The 22810-nt window shown below is 47.4% G+C and overlaps 1 protein-coding gene across 1 annotated transcript in view; it reads left to right on the top strand.

Moving 5' to 3' along the window:
• The window catches only part of LOC147663125 (calreticulin-like), a 100050-nt gene that overhangs the window by 38801 nt on the left and 38439 nt on the right, over window positions 1-22810 (top strand). Inside the window, exon 5 of the mRNA XM_086950655.1 lies at window positions 2012-2221. Within this exon, the coding sequence (XP_086806781.1) occupies window positions 2012-2221 (210 nt within the window). The remainder of the gene's footprint in view (window positions 1-2011; window positions 2222-22810) is intronic.

Genomic DNA, 22810 nt, shown 5'->3' on the forward strand with positions numbered 1-22810 from the left:
AACCCAAAATCAATAAGACAGCCTTGAGAGGGAGGGAGGAGAAATGTTTCTGCATAGATTGCCTAAACATAGTTGGTAGCCCATTTGGAGACACTTATTGCACAACCAGAGGCAAATTGCTAGGCAGTCATAATGATTTTTTTTTTTTGCAAGAGCGATGTAGAGTATTTGGAGTGGGTGAGTCACCACCTGGCTATTTGTGATTTCAAGTCTGTCAGACAACAAGGACTTTTCTAGGACTGGTTTAGAGCCCTCACTTATTCTTTACATATTTTTAAAGACATTCTATAGCCACATTGGTAAAGTAAATATTTTCGTATTGGAACACAAGAGAGCTGTGTCAGCAGTGCTCTTTTATGTCAATGCATCACAGCGAAAGTGAAAGTGATCTTTTTATTGATAGCAATGCAATCTGAAATATGACCTGTGTACTAATAGGCCACTTCGGAAACTGTCCCTTCACAGAGAATAACAAAATCATCTGCCTAACATTTATTGGGTAAGGAAGATTAAGGCCCGGATTATGAACAACCTGCTGTAGGACAAATGTTAAAACTATCTTCACACTCTTTCTCCCCTTTCTATACCTCTTTTAATCTCCTCATTCAACCATCCACCTCTATCCATCCACCTACCCACTCACCCATCCATCCAGACTCCTAGCCAGTCACCCACCCACACATCCTTCTACCCATTCATCCATCTAGCATCAATGCATATTCTCTCTCTCTCTCGCTCTCTCTCTCTCTCTCTCTCTCTCTCTCTCTCTCTCTCTCTCTCTCTCTCTCTCTCTCTCTCTCTCTCTCTCTCACACACACACTTACTTTAATTATATATCTCTGTTTCTCCCTCTCTCTCTCTCTCTCTCTCTCACACACTTACTATAATTATATATCTCTGTTTCTCCCTCTCTATTTTTCTGTAGCCCCCTCTGTACTATATGCAGTAAACATTGGGGAGCTTAATAAAGTCACAGCAGCAACAGCAGTGACCTCTGGGCTTACAATGGCTCCAGTTCTATGTGAATGGTTTCTGATTACAGAAATGTGCTCTTTAGAGTAGCTTTGGTCCATTAAAGGGAGAGGTGCAGCTTTGAAAAAAAAAATCCAATTTGAGGCCATGTCCAGCGAGGCACATGCAGTCTGCTCTTATATACGCCATGTCTCACGTGTTGTTATCTAAGCAATGGTTTGAAATAGGGTTGCTAAACCAGAAGCACACACAAACACAACCACGCACAAGCACACAAACAACTACACATACATACACCCACTCACACGCACACACAAAACACTCAACAACACACAACACACACACACATATACAACCACAGCTGCAAAATCACACATACAAACACCCACACACACATACACACAATCACACATACAACCACACACACGGAAACACACACACATACATACATAACCACACAAGCAACTGCATTCACACCACACCGACACATACAACCACACACAACCACACACACACAGCACACACATACACACACATACACACAATCACACATACAACTACACACACACAAACAAACATAAAATTATACAGACACACAACCATACACACAACCACACGCACAACACACACACACACACAAACACTTATAGACTTTTGTTGCAATTGGTGTTGCAAAATTTAGCAATGCCAATAGCTCAAACTTAATTAATGCGAGACCTATTGCATTGCAAATGCTTGTTTGTGTTAGTGTTTGTAAAGTACTGCTTAGACGTAGTCCCAGGTCAGATTGGCCGCAGAAGTAATGGAGCAACTTTCCCGAAGCTAGCTCCTCCGAAAGACTGGTTGAGTTGTTTCAGAGTCATTCATGTGTCAAGCGGAGCATAATATGTGGCCATCTCTGCCCCAGTCTTTTAGAGAGTCCCAGACTGTTGTCAAATCTTCCTGTTTACCTAAATATCTGTGTGACCCATTCATATAAATTCCTGCAGGTTCCTGTAAATACCATTAACCAATTTATTTATTATCCGCTGTTTTGCAGGATGACCCCTTCACTCATGTATACACCTTGATTGTCAGACCAAATCAAACGTACGAAGTGAAAATAGATAATGAAAAGGTTCGTTCGGGCAACCTTGAGGCTGATTTTGATTTTTTGGGACCGAAGAAAATAAAAGATCCTGCAGTTAAGAAACCAGACGACTGGGATGATCGGCCGACCATTGATGACCCTGCAGATATCAAGCCAGAGGTGTATTTCTGTTTCAGCTTCACATTACAGTGGGTGTTTGTTCTCCATTTTTGATGTGCCCTACAGCTGAAATTCTTCAGCATTCAACCTGCCACACAGAGGATTGTGTTAAACAAGAACCTAATGGATCACCAAGTTGAATGTTGTTTGTGATATAGATGTGTAGAAATCTTGCCAAGAGCTGCCCTATTGTTTCAGCACAGTGATTTGACCTCTATGTCACCTTGTGCTGTCTCACTGGAAAAGGAGGTTCAGCTGATGGGTGAAATATATTTTAGGACCATTTGTGTTTTACCTTTTGCTGTTTTTGCTTATACTCGTCATGAATTTGATTTAGCGCAAAGCTGCCTGAGAGCACCTCGAAGGAGGGGAAAGAGGGTAAGGTAAATAAAGTGGTTAGGGATTAGGCGGCATTTCTATAAATACACACTTGAATATGCATGACCTTGACAGTTCTCTTTTTCTGCTGGGCGGTATGGGTCGAAACTTGTTTTTTTTTTACTCATAGTGAATTTGTGTGTGGATCTCTAGGCCTAATACTTTACTATCTTTTATTCTTTATGTTGTTTTCCCACTTTACTCTTCTTCCTTCAGCTCCAATAGCAAGTTACCCTACTATGGCCTGGCTTTACTCCATGCCTGTTGTATAACTAACCAGTTCCGCCTGTTAGGCAAGCATGCGCGGGAAGAAGTCAGCCGGTGCCAGCCTGTGGTTTGTAGGGTACCACCCGTACAAGATCCTGTGGTTGTAATTAGTTTGCATAAAGAGTAGAGGTGAATTGGGGTTTGTCCTGCAAACTCTTATAGTGGGGTAGTGAGGGTCCCTTCCAAGGGACCTTCCTCTTCCAGTCGCAAGGTCATGTTCAACCGCAGTACACAAGTATTGCAAGTAACCTCAGAAAAACGAAAGTACCAGTGTGCACGCCCGGCTACCCCACCCCAGTACCAAATGTCATGTTTAACAGGTAAACTTACAGGTTCTATGGTGACAGAACTCACTGATGGAGTTGGTTCGGTTTTGGAGTTTTACCTGTTCAGAAGTGGCTGAATTGACGTAGCGAGCTGTGCAAGGCAGAGCATTACACGTTTGACTGCTTCAGTGCAATGACATCTCCATGAGAGAGAGCGGGTGGGGGTTTGCTGGTTTGGTAGTCGCTCCTTTGGCACCAATATGGCTGTCCAATGCACATTCATTCTCAAACTCCTTTCGACACATCCTCATCCAGCATTGCTCGGATCAGAACACTTGCACAAGGGAGGAAAGCTTAGCACCTCCTATACGCAATCTCTGTGCCACTGCTAGGCTGACAGGAAGGTCCTTCTGACTCATCCACAAGTCCTGCTCGTGTATTGCGTAGGTTGTTGAGACAGAGGTTTTAACTGACCACAAGACTAAGAGCTTAGATGCACGAAGAAAGGAAGACGGCCAAACGCCTCACCATTTATAAGCACAGTACCTTTCTCCTTCTGCCACTGCAATTCTCACCCCAATCCCTTGGAAGACACAAGATTTACATAAAATATGTAAAGTGCCATGTGGTTTCAGACCCTGCTGAGTCCAACTCTCAAATTATCCATCTGCAGCAATATTGTTGGCACATCGCAAAAACAAAAGAGAAATACTGGACTGATGGCCCAGGCACCATCATTTCTAATCCATTTTTTGCTGCATCAACATAACTTAAGCGTCTGTCTGAACTGCAAGACTAAGGCTAGAAGAAATGCAGTGACTTTCTATTTAACAGGAAGAACTAGTTCAATACCTCACCAGAAGAGGTTGTTCAGCAGTCCAAACAGCTAATTCAGGGCCAATTTGCTGAGTCCAATTGAAGCGGCAGTACCCAAACCACCATCTCTCTTCGGTCTTTCCATACCAAGTGCCTTATCCCACCAAAGTGCCAGAAAGCTCTCCTCCCCAATTCATAACTTAAACATGTCCTTTCATGGGATCCTTGCATTATATGCTAGACACCAAAAACTTTGGACGTATTTACATTACAGATAGGGACTAAAGGTTGGCCCACATGAATGCCTAAGCTGCAAACTCTAATGAGTCAAGAACACAGCTGTCACCTGCTTTTTATATGTCCGGCTTTAGACCACATCCTTCTGGCATTAGAATCAATCTATTGACTGTTGGTCAACAGAACATTTAATTCAAAGCCCTTTATTTCACAACATTCCTACAACAACTGTTGTGTAGCTCCCTGCAACGGCAAGGCCTGACCTCAATGGCGCAGCTCCAGATCCTCTGCAGGTACAAATGTTGTTCTGGAGTTACTTTCATCTTGGTCAATACTGCAAAAATGTGGACTTCCTTACCACTATGTACATGGAAACAAGAAGGACCTCTTCTCATTCTGATGAGACCTAGAAACTTAATTGTTCCCTTTCTTCAGCATTTAAGGCAATAGCCATCATCCAGATTGCCTCCTTGAATTAAATGTACTCCTGTCCAGCAGAAATATCTTAAACGTATCCACTATCGTCTGGATATTTAAGTCATTCTGTGCTCAGTTCTAAATCTACTACATATCCAGACTAAGCTCTATGTAGAATGTGCCCTGGCACACCACTGTGATGCCTGTACGTCAAGCCTCAGCCACAAGTCATTTACAACACAAATAGAGCACGTCTCTGTTCCTTGCGCATCCCTTCTGCGTAGGACAACCTACACTCAAGCATCTTTCTAAAAAAAACATTCAGACTTTAGCTTGCAATCATTTGGTCCATACCACTACCAGATAACAAATACCATAACATAGCATAACAGCATCTCCATATGACATCAGTTGTGTTGAGTGCTATATAAGTGTTTATTATTCCTTCGGTCTCATCATTATCATGAAACACTAACAAGAGGAGTTGGCCTAACGGCTAGGGCAGTCGACCTCGATGAACCTGGGGAACCGGGTTCAAGTCTCGGCAATGACGCTGAACATTCTGTGATTCTGGGAAATCACTTAATCTCCATGTGCCTAACAGCAAATGAATGTAACGCAATTGGTGCTATGTAAAGCGCTCTGATACCTGGTCAAGTTTGCGCTATATAAAACTCTGTTAAAAAAAATCAACTTAAATGCTTTTACTGAGCCTAATCCTGTCAATGTCTACAGATTGCTTTTGAACTCATTAGAATGTTATTTAGTGATACATAGAGTTCTGCTTGATTCCAATATTTGATTCCTAAATATTTACACATACAAAATGTAAGGAACAGAGATTTGTTTTCATAAAGGAGGGTTATGATAGCAAACCTATTTTTTCAATAAAACTTATTTTTTATTACTTACTTTATCTCTCTTTCTTGGGCTAATATTCTGAAAAGAAATCACAGTTTTTTTAGTGGACCACTAAACCTTAACAAAAAGCAGTATATGTCACGTTAAAGTAAACATACTGGAATAATGAAAATACTTTTATTAGAGTTGTAGAAGACTATTAAAGATACACTAGCTGCTATCCGGATAGCATACAGCAATGTATTGCTTTTAGCAGAGGAACTTAAGAAGATATGGCATAGAACAGCTGTTCTTTATAGTAACATTTGAGAGAATTAAAATGCCAAAACTATATGAGTTTGATAAACTCCTGGTGCTGGACAGAAGTATTCATTATAGATAGAATAATTATAGATCAATATGTTGTCGCCTATTTAGAGATGAAGACTAGACTGTATTGTTTTCTCCTCTAAAGATATTATCAAATCCCAAGAGACATAGACAAACTAAAACGATGGAATGAGGAGGGCACCTTTCCTCTAAAGAATCTTAAACTGTGATCCTCCGTAGGCCTTTAGGGCAAGCGATAGAGAAAGAACTGTTCTTCCGAAATAAGAAAAACATAGATTTCACTTAAAATTATATTCAAAGAGTGTTGAAAGTAGAACAGAGTACATTTATAGAAAGTAGCAATGCACAGAAACACTAACAGAATCACAAAACACAGACATTTAGGGGTCGATTCCGATTCGGGAAAAGGAATCCGTACAACGATTCGTATTCGTAGCCGTTTCCGCATGTATCTTACAAATTCATCCGAATCGCGTAGTACGATCCGTTGGTAAAAATCCGCCTGAATCTTTGCGAACCGTACGAAAAACAAGCGAAAATCCGTACGATACTGACTCGGAAAGTGAACCCTACGATTCGTAAACATGCTGTATGACCCGACAAGTACGATCCAGACCGGGGACCGAGAATGCGATTCGTACGGGAAAACGTTGTCACATTATGAACTGCGATTTGTACGGAAAACATTGCGTATGAGTGATCCACAAAATCAAATACGAAATGAACCCCCCCTTAATGAAGCGCACGCGAACCCCGTAAAAACATCGCATATGAGCGAGCCACAAAATCAAAAACGAAATGAACCCCCCCTTAACAAAGCACACGCGAACCCCGTAAAAATGTCGCGTATGAGCGAGCCACAAAATCAAATACAAAACGAACCCCCCTGAACGAAGCGCACGCGAACCCCGTAAAAACGTCGCGTATGAGCGAGCCACAAAATCAAAAATATGAAATGAACCCCCTGAACGAAGCGGACGCGAACCCCTTAAAAACGTCATGTATGAGCGAGCCACAAAAGTAAATACAACACGTACCCACCTTAAACGAAGCGCACGCAAACCCCTAAAAACAGCACAAGGAGGGTACAAACGACTCGCACAACACCACAAAACATGTCTCCTGTGGTACAAACCATTGGAAAAGAATGTCCTGGCCAGACCCAAACAGGCAAACAGAGGGCCTAACTCAGACCCACCCCTTATAACACACCCACCAAAATTTCAAATTAAGCCCCACCAACAAATGGGCCAATAAAAAGGGCCCACACTCACAAACCATGATCCTTTGCAACATACACATTTAGCTACAGAGACTGACAACACATCAACAACTGCACACATTCACCTTCACACATACCCCCCCATTCACATTCAGACCCACACCATGTCCGCACAAAGAATCCAAAGTTCACAAAGGAGGAGATGGAGATTCTTGTAGATGAAGTCATCAGAGTCGAGCCACAGCTGTTTGGCGCATTGGTCAGACGGACCATCATAGCCGAGAAAACACAACAGTGGGAGAGAATCGTCATTAGGGTGAATGGTGTTGCACCCATCAGGCGCACAAGGAGGGATTGCCAGGCTAGGTGGTACGATCTGCGGAGGGTGGTGAAGCGGAAGATGGACGAGGACTACGCCCAGAGCCAGCTCACTGGAGGTGGTGGTCCCTGCAGACCAATACAGTACCATCCCTGGGAGAAGGTCATGGCCCTGCTACCACTGGTGGGAGTACATGGCATTGAAGGAGTCGTAGAGCCTGGTGAGTATACAAACAACTCAAGTAACATGGGGGTAATGGAATATACACTCCAAGTACTAAAAATTCCTGCAACAAGCGCCAAGCGCCCGATGCCCATAACTACAGGCAAAAACAACGCTAATGCCACTAACATGTGTATGCCCCATTGACAAACCAAGGCCATGCTATGTCCCATGCTACAGGAAGCACAGACCAAAGAATGGACTTCCGGTATCCTGGGAGGGTGGCTGTCACAAAATGCATCGTGGGACTCTAAATAAGACCCAATTGCATGGGCGTCCTCAGGGGGGGGCAAGGGTGGCTCTTGGCCCCCCTCGATCGCCAGTGTGTCTGGTGTGGGCCAAGTCAGGGCCAGCCCTAGTCCATCATGCTTTTGAAATGGTGCCATTGTCCCAGGTGGCAGCACCCTCCATTGAGTGGAAAGGGTGCAAGGGGGTTGTCGAGAATTGTGCAAGGCAGAGGGGAGGAGGGTGCAAGGCGGGGGGTGAGAAGGGTTCAAGGCAGAGTGCCAGAAGGGTGCAAGGCAGAGGGGATGAGGGAGCAAGGCAGAGGGGAGGAGGGGTGCAAGGGGGAGGGCGAGAAGGTTGCAAGGCAGAGGGCGATAAGGGTGCAAGTGGGAGGGCAAGAAGGGTGCAAGGCAGAGGGCGAGAAGGGTGCAAGGCAGACGGGAGGAAGGTGCAAAGCAGAGGGCCAGAAGGGTGCAAGCAGACAGCCAGAAGGGTGCAAGGCAGACGGCCAGAAAGGTGCAAGGGATGGTGATGAAGCTAAAAATGTGGCCACTCCTATAAACATTTCTGAGGACGCCCATGCCCAATCGCACTCATCCCATATGACCCAGGTACACACCCATGATTCATGCTCAATGCACATGGAGTGGGAATGTACTGACAAGATAGCTGACACTGGGCCCTGGTGTAGGCAGCACAAGGCCCTCCTGTGACCAGTGCAAACACAAACACCAGGACAACAAGGTCAGATATCTTGTTCAGGAACTCACAGCCACTGTTATGGCAGCATGCTCCATGGGTGGACAGCCACACCACGAGGGAGGCCCAGTTACAAATCAGACTCCAACTACCAGCACGGCCTGTCACACACACCCCTTACATAAACATAGCCCCCTAGGACAGGCAATGGAGTGCCCCACTGTCACAATTGTCATGTAACACAACAAAACAAATACAGATCTGATGAAGCATCCAAGCAAAAAATGCACGGTGCAGATTCACAAGTCCCTTGCGCTTCTTTCACAACGCCGTTGCTTCACCTTTGTGACGCAGCGGACGCACAAAAGTTGCACCATGGTGCTGGGTATTTACAAGTTGATGCAGCTGGGAGATGTGCCAAATTCTAAAGCCCTGTGCCAGAAATAGGTGTTCTGGTCCGGGGGGGTTGACCGTCATGGCGCAGCAACACCTCCCAAAAGTGGCTGAGTGAAATCTTAAAGATTTCACTCAGTTACCTTCATGCACATGCTGCCTCAAAACCCTGTGCATGCTTGAAGCAGGCGTAAGGATTGATGCTGCATTGTGCAGATATGGCGCCACAGAGCATTCTTGGTGCTGTGTTGCGCCGGCGTCCCAACTCCAGCATTGTGCCACTCCTAAGGCACAGATGCGTGACACAGCTGTGCCGTTTTTCCACCATGCTGATCCGCATTGTAAATGTGTTGCATCCATCCTGGCATATCTGTGGTGCACAATGAATGGCAAAGCCCTGCTGATATGCATGTCTGTGAAAGTCATTGTAAATAGTTCCTCACATGTCAATGATTCCTGAGCACAGATCAATCTGAACCCACAACATATCCATCCACAAGTGAACATTGAGAACAATTCAAAGCATAGACAACTACCAGGTGGAACAGTGCCAACGACAATGTATATGAAAAATGGTTGTTGCAAAAAAATGTCATTAACATTGTCTGTCTCTCACACCCACAGGGCAACGTGCGGAATCTCCCCCCAACAATGAAGGAGAGGAATCGCAGTCTCAGGCTACAAAGGACCCTCATCCCACCAACAGCGTTCGCCGGGCACCCAGGAGGTGGCAGACAATCCCACCACTGCCATCCCTCAGGGGTCCCGTCGACCAGATGTGCCCACAACAGCAGGCCAGGCTCGTGTGGGCAGGGGTGGTGGGATTGGCACAAGGCGGAGGCGAGAACCTGACCAGCCAGCTGCAGGGCCCGGTATGTCTGAACTGCGCAACATCATGGAGTCATACCGGCGGGGCACCAGGGAGTTCAGCCAGGTAGAGGGGGTCCTCACCGAAATCAAAAACCAGCAGGCCGAGAAACACGCCAGTCAACAACAACACCAAGAACGGATGGAGGCAAGACTGGCTGAGCTCCTGGCGGTGCAAAAGGACATAAGCCATTCACTCGGGTCGTCCACGGAAAAGGCAGTGAGAGGCAGTGGGCCATGCCCATCTCCCAGGTCACCTGTTCCGGCATCTAACCTTTTTGTGCAACAGCATCACCTTATTGACTGTCCTACTCTCCCACATGGATTTGCTGGTTGCAGTCTGAACAATGATACCAGGCACTGTGGTCTGGACTCTGTTGACTCAACTGCAAGGCATCACATCTCCCTTTGTGAACTTTGGATTCCCAGCATTTATGTACAGCACCTAGCACGTATTCACGTTTCCTGCACAAGATAGATAAATGAATAAAACAAACACAAGTGAAATTGATGTTGCAGTCTTTTTCCCTGAGTCAACAACATACGTGTGGGGATATGTCAAAGTATGCCAGAGTGTGGAACAAACTCAAGCCATCCATACACTGGGATCTGAGTCCGGTCGAGGACACACATAGGTCACAATGTATCATCAAATACATAAATGGAGCACAATACTCACCCGTGATGGTTTAAATCTGCTAAGGGAGGGTGGGGGCTTGCCCTACTGCTCGGACAGACAGTTTTGGAAGAGTTTAATGAAGGTGTAGAGGTCATGGGTCATTTGGAGGTGCCCAGGGAGGGAGTACCAGGTCTGTTTGGTGAGGTGGGAGAACCATCTCCCGCATGCAGTTGTCCTGTGGATGTGATGAATTTTGCCCAGGGCAAGGTTGGCTGGACGTAGTTGGGGCAATGTGGTGTTGGATGGGAGACGTCCATGTATGACTTTGGGGCTGGTGTTGTGGAGTGCCTCCTGAGTGTGGTTGAGGAGTATGAAGGTGATCTTGCAGTTGACAGTGAGCTTATTGTAGGTATCTCAGGTGGACTGTCATGTGGCTGTGGCAGGGGATGTTGAGGATGAGGTGTGCGGATGCACCCTGGATGTGCACAAGTCCTCCTGGAGTCTGGCTGTTGTTCCTGCGTAGCGGGCATTGCTGTAGTTGAGCCGGCTGGTGTCGTGGACCAGGGTGACTGTCTGTCTTGACTAGGATTGGATCTATCTGAAGATCATTTGCAGCATGCGGAGGGACTTGCAGCATGAGGTAGAGATGGTGTTGAGTTGCATGGTTATTGTGAGCGAGGAGTGTACGATGAGCACCTGCTTGCGTATGTGGCCACTGGGTGCTTGTGCGCTACCCAGGCCGGTGTGACACAAGGAGTTGTTCCAGCCATAAGGGGACATTCCTCAGATGATGAGCTCAGTCTTGTCCAAGTCCAGCCTCATGTGGCTGATGTTCATCCATTTGTCAATGCACCTCATGCCTTCTTGAAGGTTGGATCTGGGAGTGGCTGGGTCTTTGGTGAGGGTGAGGAGCAGCTGGGTGTCAATGGTAGAGGACATGATGATGAGGTTGTGTGCGCATGTGATGTTAGAGAGGGGGGTCATGGAGACATTGTAGATTGTCACACTGAGAGATGAGGCCTGGGGCACGGGCCCGATGACCCCAGTGTACTACGGGCCCGATGACCCCAGTGTACCGAAGGGGGATGCGGACTCCCTGGCCCTTGCTGGGGAGGTACTTGGTGATTTCATCCTGGGCCTTCCTCTGGATCCCAGTGTTGGAGATGTGTGATCTGACACAGTGTGGTAGCACATGGTGTAGAATGCCGTTGAGAGGTCGATGGGGTGAGGGTGGTGCTCTCACCATTGTTGAGCAGGGTCCAAGATGTCGTTGGTGGTGGCAATGAAGGCTGTTGGAGTGGGGTGATTACTGTGGAAGATGGTCTGGTGCAGGTTGCCTGGAGAGGCTTGCTTGGAGGGAGATGGTCAGTTGCTTGTTGACTATCTTCTTGATGACATTTGCCAGGCAAGTAGGTTGATGTTCCTGGACATCCTGCGGTACTGCCGTCCATTGTCAAAGAAGGGCCTGGGTCTCTGCATGCCTCCAGCTCCCATGGAAAGTGGCATACTCAAAGGAGACATTCATGCCGTGCCGGAGGTGGACTTCAAGGATGGTGTATGCTGTGATTGAGATGTTGTGTGGGAAGGGTCCTGATGGAGAGCCGGAGTGGATGGTGTACATGAGCCAGGTGGTGTCTTTGCTGCTGACGGGAGTCCAGGACCTGAGTGGGGGTATGTCCTGTGCAAAATAGCGCTGTCTGACTCTGTGGCGAGGCTGTCGTGTACATCCACGAGCTTGGAGTGGTAGTAAGTTACAAGGGATCCCCTTGGCCTTGCAAGGGTGGGATGTCTTTTGGATGGAGAGCTGGGGTTAGATAGTTCACTCACAATGCCGATGAGGTCATTAATGTTGTGTGTGTTGGTGCTTAGGCCATACCTGAAGGTTGTCCTCTTGTCTATGCTGATGATATGGTGATGTCTGTGTGTTGTGGATTTCAGGGCTGAAAGGTAACTGATGGTTGTTTGTGTTACAGTAGGTCTGCCTTCTCCCTGGTGGCTTAACTGTGGTTGTGCTTCACAGAAAAGTCCGCCAATGTGGCAAGAGTGTTGGATCAGTTGCTGATCCGGTGTGTGCGGTTGCAGGGGTGTGGCGGTGTCGTTGGCTGGAGTGTCCTGTGTGAGGGTGCCACACAGCTTGTTTGTGTTGACTCAGGTCAAGCTTTTTTGGTGGATCTGTAGCGGAGTGTGGTGCAGTGTGTAGTTTTTTGGACAACTGGATGCAAATGTTGATGTACCAATGCAGGATGGTGGTGTGGTTGTCCTCCAGCCAGGAGTTGCTGTCCCCCTGACCCATGTAGTCTGTGTAGGTGAGGGCCTGCGTGCTGATGTAGTTGTCCAATGTCTGAGGACCAATCAGTAAAGTCGTTTCCCATGTCTGTGGTCTCAGAATTAGCCACAATTTCATTGGAAGCCTCTCTGCTCGAATTGCAGATGTGTAAATCCGGTTCCCCTACTGCCCCATGCCCACCAATCAATACAACATCCTTGCTAAGATTCCCAATCACCATTTAAACGCCATCTGGAACCTTCCCCTCAGATTGGGCTCTAATCCGGATGCGTGGAAACACGCATTCCTCCTGCCCATCTTAAGGAAAGCCAACGCAGATCCTGAATCTCCTTGCAATCATAGACCTAACTCTCTTTTACCAGCTCCAGCCAAGATGTCAATGAAATTATCCTGGCAGCAACTGATGGCCTTTGTTGAAGATAATAGCCTCCTTCACAACTCTCAATCCAGCTTCCATCCCGGCTATAGTACAGAGTCGACCCTCATTGAAATGCCAGACTCTATACACTGGGCGGTCAACAGAGGTTCCAAGGCAGTGTTGGTGCTGTTAGACTTGTCTACAGCATTTGACACCGTCGACCATCCCATTCTTCTGAACCGCCTTAAGACCATAGGCGTGGGGGGGCTCAGTGCTGAACTGGATATCGTCCTTACTATCTGACCCATACAGCAGGCCTGGACCTATCCATTCATCTCCCCAGTCAAACCACTGAAGTGGGGCTTGTCGCAGGGCTCTGCTCTGAGCCCTCTGACTTTTAATATTTACTTAACCCCGCTGCCTGAATCGATTGCCATGTATGAAGTCAAATTCATATCATATGCTGATGATCTTCAACTTCTATTCACCTTAAATGCTGTGTGTGCGGCAAATTTTGACCCATTTGAAAATTGTCTCAAGATTATTGCGGCCTGGATGGACCACAATTACTAGAAACTTAATCCAGATAACACCCAGATCCTATTTTGTTAACCAACCTTCTCCTCTCTCTTGAAATCTGTGGTGGCCAGAGGAACTGGCCATTGCTCCGGCACACAAGGACTCGGACAGGAATCTAGGAGTTAGATGGGACAATCAGCTATCCCTTGCCGCTTGTTTTGGCAATAGTAAAATCATCAAGAGATGTATTAACTATTTGCACAATGTAACCCGGAAAACTGTGGTACACGCAATGATCACCTCCCATTTAGACTACGCAAAAGGTTCATACGTGGGTATCACATTAGGCTTGCTCCGTATACTGCAGACGGTCCACAACGCTGCTGCCTGTCTGGTATGTGGAGTCTCACTTTGACAACATATCTCCCCGTATCTAAGACTACTCCATTGGATGCCCATGGCTACACAAATAGATTTCAATGCGCTGACAGTCGCCTTCAGGGCAGGACAAAGTCGTGGTCCGGTCTACCTTAGGAAGAGACTCAGTCCCTATTGTCAATCATGATCTGTACGTTCCAATGACAAGTACTTGTTCATTAGTCATTGGTTTGCAAAACCTAGATCAGGAGGTGAAACCTTTCAGGTAGGAACCACCCAATGTTGGACTAAACTACCTCTTCCGCTGCGTATGATTCTGTCTGAAAGTGAGTCTCGCAAAGCCCTTAACACCTGGCTATTTAGCCTCCTTGATTAGTTGCTCCTCCGTATGCTGCCTCATTTTCGGCACACTACAGCCCTGGGATAACCTGTTGGGTTAGATGTGCGCTCAATAAATGACTATGAATATAATTGTAGATGGCTTAGCAGAATTGTGGGTGTAGGCCTGGAGATCTGTACATGGTAGTTAGACTGAGGGTGGTCAGGGGGTTGTTGTGAAACCTGAAGTGCAGATGTTTGACAATGCTGAGTTTGTCCTTGGTGTTGTATGTGACTCTGAGGGTGTAATTCAGAAAGAATTGCAATTCATCCTCCTGGATTGTTGGTGCGGTCCCTGCGGGTGATCTCGTATCCGTCTGTGATGGCAATGTTGAAGTAGTGTGCTGTGGATGCGTTCAACCAGGTTACTGTAATGAAGGCGATGTGTGAGGCTGTTGTGTTGTGGAGGTCATAGAGTCCAATGGTGTGCAGGTTGATGGAGCGGGTGTGCAGTAGGAGGCACATGACCTTGTTGTACGGACATGGTCTGTTATGCGAGGCAGCGCAGTGTTGGCAGTAGGAGTTGCACACACAGCCTGCAAAGCTGTCATGGGTTCGCTTAGGGGTTTCCTGATAGCAGGTGGATGATTGTCTGGTGTTCACTGTTTGGAGGGTGGCTGGAGCATGAGTCTGTTCTGTCACCTCTGTCATGGAAGGACCAGAGGGTCTTGCACTGTGCATGTTGCAGGCGCTGACGGTCCTGCCTTTGGCACGGAGGTAGCGCAACAGTGGCACTGACAAGCTGCTGCCTGCATTAGGAATGGGTGGAGGGAGGGAGGAGCATCTGGGAGGAGTGTGTGTTGCAGAATCGGGGCACCCGGTGGTACGTGCCGCAGGGGAGGCAGCAGCAGGAATGAGTGAACACATGACGGCGGAAGTGATGAGACACCATGCAAAAAATAGCACACAAAGACAAGGAGGTTTGAAAGGCACAATGTAACAGGTGTATGGAAAGGAAGGAGTGTCTGGTTACCCATGGCTCACTGAAAGAAAATGGATGATCAATCACCAAATATGACGGCCACAGGATCAGGCACCAAAAGGCCAAGCTGCACACAGGGCACACAGCGTCAGCAGGTGTTGCCTGCCCGTTGTGGGTAGCAAGCTGCAACAATACATACACAACCATGTACTTCATGCACAATTTGGATCATTAGCCATGATAAACTGCATGTATGTTGCCACTGTACACATACTCCCATATGCACAATCTTTGTAAATTATGCCATAGATGACGCTTGCAAACTGGCAAGAGATCTGCAGTGACATTAATGAGCCACATTGTACAGTGGGGAACACATTTTCTACACAAATGGATCAAGTTTGTGTTGAGGCCATGCAGCTTTAGCCAATGTCCATGGCCAGTGCCATTGCTCAAAAGAAAATAACAGTCATGCAATGAGTTTACCTGTAATGCAGTTGAAACAATGTGCACATGACTGCCTGGGACTGTTGGTTCCTTGAATCCTCTGAAACGTGCGATGCTCAAAGTGGTCGATCTCCCAATAGCCCCTTGGTCTGAGTAAAAATGACAGAATCAAAAGGGTGATCAGGCGAGGGAAGGAAAGGAAGGTAGACAGCAGGGAGGGAGATCTGAAACAAAGGTAAACAAGCATAAGGATTCAACACTTCCTGTCACTGAATCACAGAATACCTCAGGACTTATACTGTAACAGTTATACCTGTAAAGGAAAACAACAGCCACTGTATCCTATTTGGGATCACAGCAATGAAAATGGTACTAGATCTGAGGATTGAACACGGACACATAAAAGGTAGCAGCGTTTTGCAGCTAAATGAAGGGGTTATAACACTCTGCAGGCTGCTTCAATGCAATTAGAGCCATGCGGTAATCAAGGAAATCACAGTGTATGAATAAGGCTCCAATAAACAAACATTCTAATGCGCTGTAGTGCTACTCACTCAAAGGCAACAATCCGTAGATACCCCTGGGAATCAGTGAAGGTGAAGAAGGGAAATTAGACATCACCCGCAAGAGCCTTAAGAAGCTCATCCAACGAGGGAGGGAATTAGGTAAACACAAGGAAGCCCCGCAACAGCCAGTCATTGGCTCGTACAACTGGGCTTTGAAATGCCTAACCTAACAATCTGCTGGGCCGGAACTCAACAGAGAGTAATGAAGAGCAATGGCTCAAAACCACCCCTACCGTGACCAGGATATGCAGCACAACACAAGAGAATCTTGGGATTAACGTCACCCGACTGGTGCCACGGAAGCATTTACATTTGCTACAGCACAACGTTGTGACGTCATCAGCGCAACATTCCTGGCATCATGGGAATAGAAAGTTAACATCAACTTACCGAGAAGGCTTGCAAAGCTGTGTTCTCCACCGGCCCTGAGGAAGCGACGTGACAATGACATGACATACTGGCACAAGGGGCAATGTATCCATACGAACAGACTCACAGGACATTTCAGAGAACATGTGGGACATACGCTGGCCCACACCTTCACAACATGGTGGATTGGAAATCAAACTGTACTGGCACACAAGATTAAGTGGATGAGCCAAACACATCCTGCTGCACACAGTGAGGCTGCAATTCCCCATAGAGCCTGCGGTTGTGATGTCCCATACAATGTCAACCCGTGGTATCCGAAATGTGCCAGGGGCAAGGTTTACACACATTTATGCCTTCACCAGAGTCACAACTACACAACAGATGACTGTCAAGAAGGGTGACTGTCCTGTCATGGAAATGGTGCAACATGTATTTTGATTAGGGCTCCCGGTTTTAGAGTATTTATTTTTTTGCCTTTTCCGTCTGTATTTATCTTTCTTTATTTTTTGGGCATTTTTTCTGTATTTATCCACATTTATTTTTGCCCCACACAGAAGATGACGCTACAGCTAGTATTTTTCCACATTTATTTAAATTGAAAACACAGCTAAAATAAAATTCCTTTCTACACTTGAAGTTGAAGGCATTGAGTAAACTTAGTGCTGCACTACTTCTATAATATACAAGAAATGCATTGCATTTGTTAGTATCACAGTATTAATTGATCCAAATTTCGATTGCCATGCTACATACATTAGCTGCATTTTTAGGTTTCGACCTGGCCGTAGCACCGCAGGTGTTACGCCCAGGGCGAAAGCTTTTGTTTACACTATGGGGGACTTGAACACTCCCCTTCTTCCATTGGCTAGCTCCATAAATGGAGGCTAGCCATTGGAAGACAGAGGCTGTCAATCACGCTTTCTGGTGAAAACGCGATTTGGGGGCGTTGCCGTGTCTTTTTTTAAGTCACGCCCTCTCCTCTTCCCATTGGCTGGAATTTTACCTTCCAGCCAATGGGAAGGGGAGAGCACGAAAAACACGCCCCCGAATCTGCAGGCCTGGGACACCCCCGTGACGTCATTTCCCGGGCCGCGCTGTGATTGGCTGCCGGCCCGGGACCTGACTTGTTTTTATAGCAGATACCTCGGCTGCTTCAGCGGGTCTGGGGTTTTGGCCAACTAGTTATTAGTTAAATATGTGGTGTGGCAAGCACTGAAGTTGTTGATCAGAAGGGACAGAGCATGTGATCGGGTTATTGAGCAGGCGCGAGCGCTGAAGGGTCGATCAGAAGGGACAGAGCAGGTGATCGGGTTATTCAGCAGGCGCGAGCGCTGAAGGGTCGATCAGAAGGGACAGAGCAGGTGATCGGGTTATTCAGCAGGCGCTGGGGGGTCGATAAGAAGGACAGAGCAGGATCTGGCGGTTTGTCGTCAGGTGCTGCTGGGGTTATTGCAGTAAGGGCTGGTGATGATATTGTATCAGGTGGCGGTCAGTGCAACAGCATTCGGGTGAGCGCGGTTGGTCTGTGGCTTGGTGCTGCAAGCGCGGGTTTCCTGCAGCCGACTGCAGGTGGATACTGGCGCTGCTGATCCGTCCTGGTGCTCCCGCAGCAGGTGGTGTTATTTGTGGTGCTGCAGTCGCCGCTGTGATTAAGAGGTATAGTGGGTGCTTCCCCACGGGCACAGCAGGTGTAGTGGGCGCGTTGTGCCCCCAGCATCGCTTCCGGATCTGGTGCCTCTGCCCTGCTCGGTCCCCTACAAATGGACTATCTTTTCCATCCTACCTTTCCCAATCAGCTCGCCCTGTCCAATAAGGTGGCGCAGGCCCCGCCCGCGGAGCGCTATATATATATATATATATAGGCTGAGGCGGAACGGGTGGGCGGGCCGAGAGAGGTGGGCTCGCTCGTGCTGGGCCGCTGCAAGGCTGAGGGAGACTTCAGTCTGCGCGCGGGAGGTGGCGCGCGCTGCTGCTGGCCGAGCTGGGAGCGGAGCGGGCATCCCAGGAGGAGCGAAGCAGAGGAGCTCGTGGAGGACCGCAGCCCGTCCGCGGGAGATGTGAGCGGGCCCCCGGGGAGCCCCTCGGGGGGCGTGCAGCCGGGGATGCTCAGGAGCTGCAGGGGGAGCCCCGCGGGGGCACTGGGACTATTGCTGGGAATGGGAGTGCTGGCCCTGGGCTCAGCCGCCGCCAGAGGTAAGATGCGGGATGGAGGTGGGGTGGGATGCTTCTGAGACCCTTGCCCGTCCGTACTGAGGGGCCCATGTGCCTCTACATCCCATGTTCGTCAGTGTCCGGCTTTATGTGTATGCGCCCCTGCAGCCCTTGCACTTCTATGCCCCTGCATCCTCACCTGTGTCATTGCTACCAAATTGCCCCATGTGTCCCTGCATTGTATACATGTGCGCCATGCCATCCTATACTCATTCACACACCCTACAAGATTCTAATCGCCTGTCCACGCTGTACTGTAGCACATGCATCCAACCAAAGTATACTCCTCGCCCAGGGCCTCTCTGTGACCCTGCACCCCATGGCCTCTCTGTCGGTCGTGTGTCTCGCTCCCTTATTCCACTAGTCTCCATGTCACTGCATCCCATGTCCCTCGCTGCTTTACATCCCCTGCTACTCCGTACACCCCATTCCATGACCCCTGTGACCATTTACTCCAAGCCTTTAAATGTCCCTTCAATCATGCCACCTGTTTCCTCGACATCCAATTCCAATCTGTGCCCCTTAATTCCGAGCCCTCTGTGCCTCTTCATTCCCTGCCCTCTGTGCCTCTTCATTCCCTGTCCCTCTGTGCCACTTCAACCATAACCCTCTCTGCCCGTCTACTCAACCCTCGGTTCACTCAGGACCCCTCACCCCAACTCCTCTGCAGCACGAGTGAGCCTAAACCTAACTCTAGTCTCCTCTTAAAAGACGTTCAGTCCCAGCTCCGTGTCCCCCCAGAGACCTCCCTTTACTCGCCAGTGTCACAGACCCTCTACAGCACCCAAGCCAGCATCCTACTCCTGCCACGGCACCCTATACCACCATAACTCAAGAGAACCCTTCAAACTCTCCTACACCATTGAGACACCTTGACCTCCGCTTCAGCACTCAAGAACCCCATCACCAAAGACTCTCCTCTCAACCACACCTGCAGCACCCGAGATGCAACAATAACCCAAAATCACCCAAGAGAGCGTTTCAGTTCTTCCTGCATCCCCCCAAAACACCGACAGTGAATCAACACTGCATCAGCACCCAAAGGACTCGCTCAAACACTCCTGCAGCGCCTAGAAGATCTTCTGGACAATACACCCTTCAGCACCCGAGAGGCACCGATAAACCTTTCGGCAGCTTGGTCGTCTCCATGTGCTAGATCACAGCTTTCCAAACTGTGTGGCGCGACACATTACTGTGTCGCACCCCAGCCGTAGGTGTGTCGCGGGAAGAGATGCCTTCTGCCGGCAATCGGCAGAGTCGAGCTGCAGGGGCTCTTAGAAGGGGCGAAACAACAACAAAGCCCCATTAACATGCACAAGGTCTTTAACGACCTGTGAAGTGCTCGGGTGCGGCTATGAGCGGGCCCGGGATGCCACACACGAGGGGGGAGGGAGGGGATTGAGTGGGGGCTGAAGCCCTGTGATGCCAATAGGGGGGGAGGGGATTGCATCATCTGCATTATTTGTCGATCCTGCATATCTTCGTATAACAAGCATTTACAATGCAAGGCGAAACCGTTGCATTGTAAATGCTTGTTTTTAATGTTTCCTTACCGGTGCTTTTGTAGCCATTGTTCATTCAGGGCCCCTGTTCCCTTTAATCTGCTTGTCATATGATTAAAAATAAAATCAAACAGCCCGAAGCACACCGAGCAAGTGCTAAAATCTACAGAGCTCTGTATGCCGAGACCATTGCATTGTAAATGCTTGTTTTAGGACTTGTGCCAAGCAGTAGGGTCTTGCATTAGGGCCTACGGCCTCCTTATTTCAGGCGAGTGCTCAGCCACCAGGCACCTTCCATTTTTTTCTTCCTGCCAGGCCCACACTACAAAGCTGTGTTCCAGCCGGCGAGGAACAGCTGGCCGGGCTGAGCCAGAGGCTTCCTCTGCCTGCCTCGCAGCTTCTTCCAGTAATTTCAGGGGTAACCCGAGAGCCCCCGAAGGGAGACCGCCAAGAGGCTTCATTAATCCTCGCGGCCGCGTGGGAGTGGGCGCGCCGGACCGCTCGGGTGGGCAGCGGCCCGGCGCGGTTGGCATCTGCGCCGGGCATCTGTTGGGAAGCGGCCAGGGGAAGTTTAAAGAGTGCCGCAGACACAGCACAGCTTACGGGCCGCATAGCTGCTCCCAGCCCCGGAGACGGGCGCTTTGAGGCAGATCTTATCGATGCATTCCTTTTTTTTTTTTTTTCTCTTTTTATTTTTTTATTTTTCTTCGTTACAACATATCATTATGAGCTTTACATATATCACAATTTTACCCATTACAATATTTTTTGCATAATTTAAACTCCGCCCTTAAATACTAATATACAGATTATATAATACAGCTACATAAAGAAAGCATACACATTATGCAGTTCAGCTATAATAAGAAAGCAAGATCCAAAGTCTACAAAAAAACCGAAAACAATAAAGATAACATCTTCCCACCCCCTCCCCTAGTTATTCCTTCTTTGCCTCTCTTTCCATTTACATATTGGCTCCCAAATTCTTCTCCCCAATCGTCTTCCACTTCTCCCCTTTCGAGCATAAATTTTTTCCTCTATATTATATGCATACAGGGTATTTGCCAGCCAGCTTTGCAAGTTCGGAGGGCTTTTATCTAGCCAAGCCCTAGCTATTGTAAGTCTATAGACAGCCATTATTACAAACAGAAATTCAGCATAATGAACCTGCTCTTCATTGTTCACACCAAGCATAATCCAAGCTGGCGTAAGGGATATCTCAATACCCAGTGATCTTGCCAAGAACCCCTCAATCTCACTAATCAATGTTCGTAATTGGGGGCATGACGTGAAAATATGTACGCTATCTGCTTCCAGCTCATTACATCTGGGACAATTGATTCCTTGATTCCCCCCCCATTTTGCAATCTTTGCAGGAGTAAAGTACAAAGAATACAGTGTTTTATAATGCTGAGATTGCAGCGGGGCAGCACATAGTATCGTACATCCCAAATTCAAAGAATCATAGAACAAGCTACTATCAACTCCCAATTTATCCTCCCACTTCTTACTGAATTTAACTAAATCATCCTGCTTATCTTTCACCAATGCTGCATAAAAGGATTTGATAGAACAATCCCCCATCAATTTTATTTTCTCCATTATTTCTATTTTATTAAAGCCTGCTGGACCTCCGACTTTGTTATTAAGAAAACTTCTAATCTATAGATATTTGAAAAATCCCCTATTATCTAAGCCGTATGTGTCTCTTAGCTCTGAAAATTGCTTAAAACCATCCTATGAGAATAAATCTCCAATTTGCGTAACCCCCCTTAGAGCCCACTCTGCCATAGTATGATCTGCAAAGATTTCCTTAGGGAGTGACCTGTTGTTAATTAATAAGACATACCTGTTATACCTCCCAATCTTTACTTTCTTTAAAAATGCATTCCAGATCGTCACTGCCGCTTTGACAGTTTTAAACTTAGTCCTCTTAAAATAACTATAGTCAATACATTTTAGAAAACAGTTCTCAGCATTTACCCCAAGTGCGACAGCATAAACCTCTGTAGACATCTTCTGCAGTCTTACATCATCAGATTTTCCACCAATAAGACCTTGAATGTATTGCAGCACAGTAGCCATATAATATAAGCGAAAGTCTGGTGCCCCCCATCCCCCCTTTTCTCCTGGAAGTGTCATATGCCTATAAGCTCTCCGGGTTTTACCTTGGGCCCATATAAACCTATTACATATAGCCTCTATACCATTAAACCAGCTGGCTTCAATCAGCAAGGGTACAGCCCTGAACACATACAGAAATTTGGGTAGAATCATCATTTTGATGATATTTGTACATCCAACTAGCGACAGGTGTAGATTGTTCATTCTTTCCAAATCTTTTTTCATTTGAGCTATCACGGGATCCATATTCTTTTCCACAATCTTACCTACTTCTGCTGTTATTTGTACCCCTAGATAGGTTGCCATATTCGTCACTCTAACATCATTACAAATTACCCATTGATTTTTAACTATCTGTGTTTTAGTGGTGTTCAAACTATATCCAGA

This window comes from Lissotriton vulgaris, unplaced genomic scaffold (genome assembly GCF_964263255.1).
Source record: "Lissotriton vulgaris unplaced genomic scaffold, aLisVul1.2 SCAFFOLD_1556, whole genome shotgun sequence".
In the NCBI taxonomy this organism is placed as follows: domain Eukaryota; kingdom Metazoa; phylum Chordata; class Amphibia; order Caudata; family Salamandridae; genus Lissotriton; species Lissotriton vulgaris.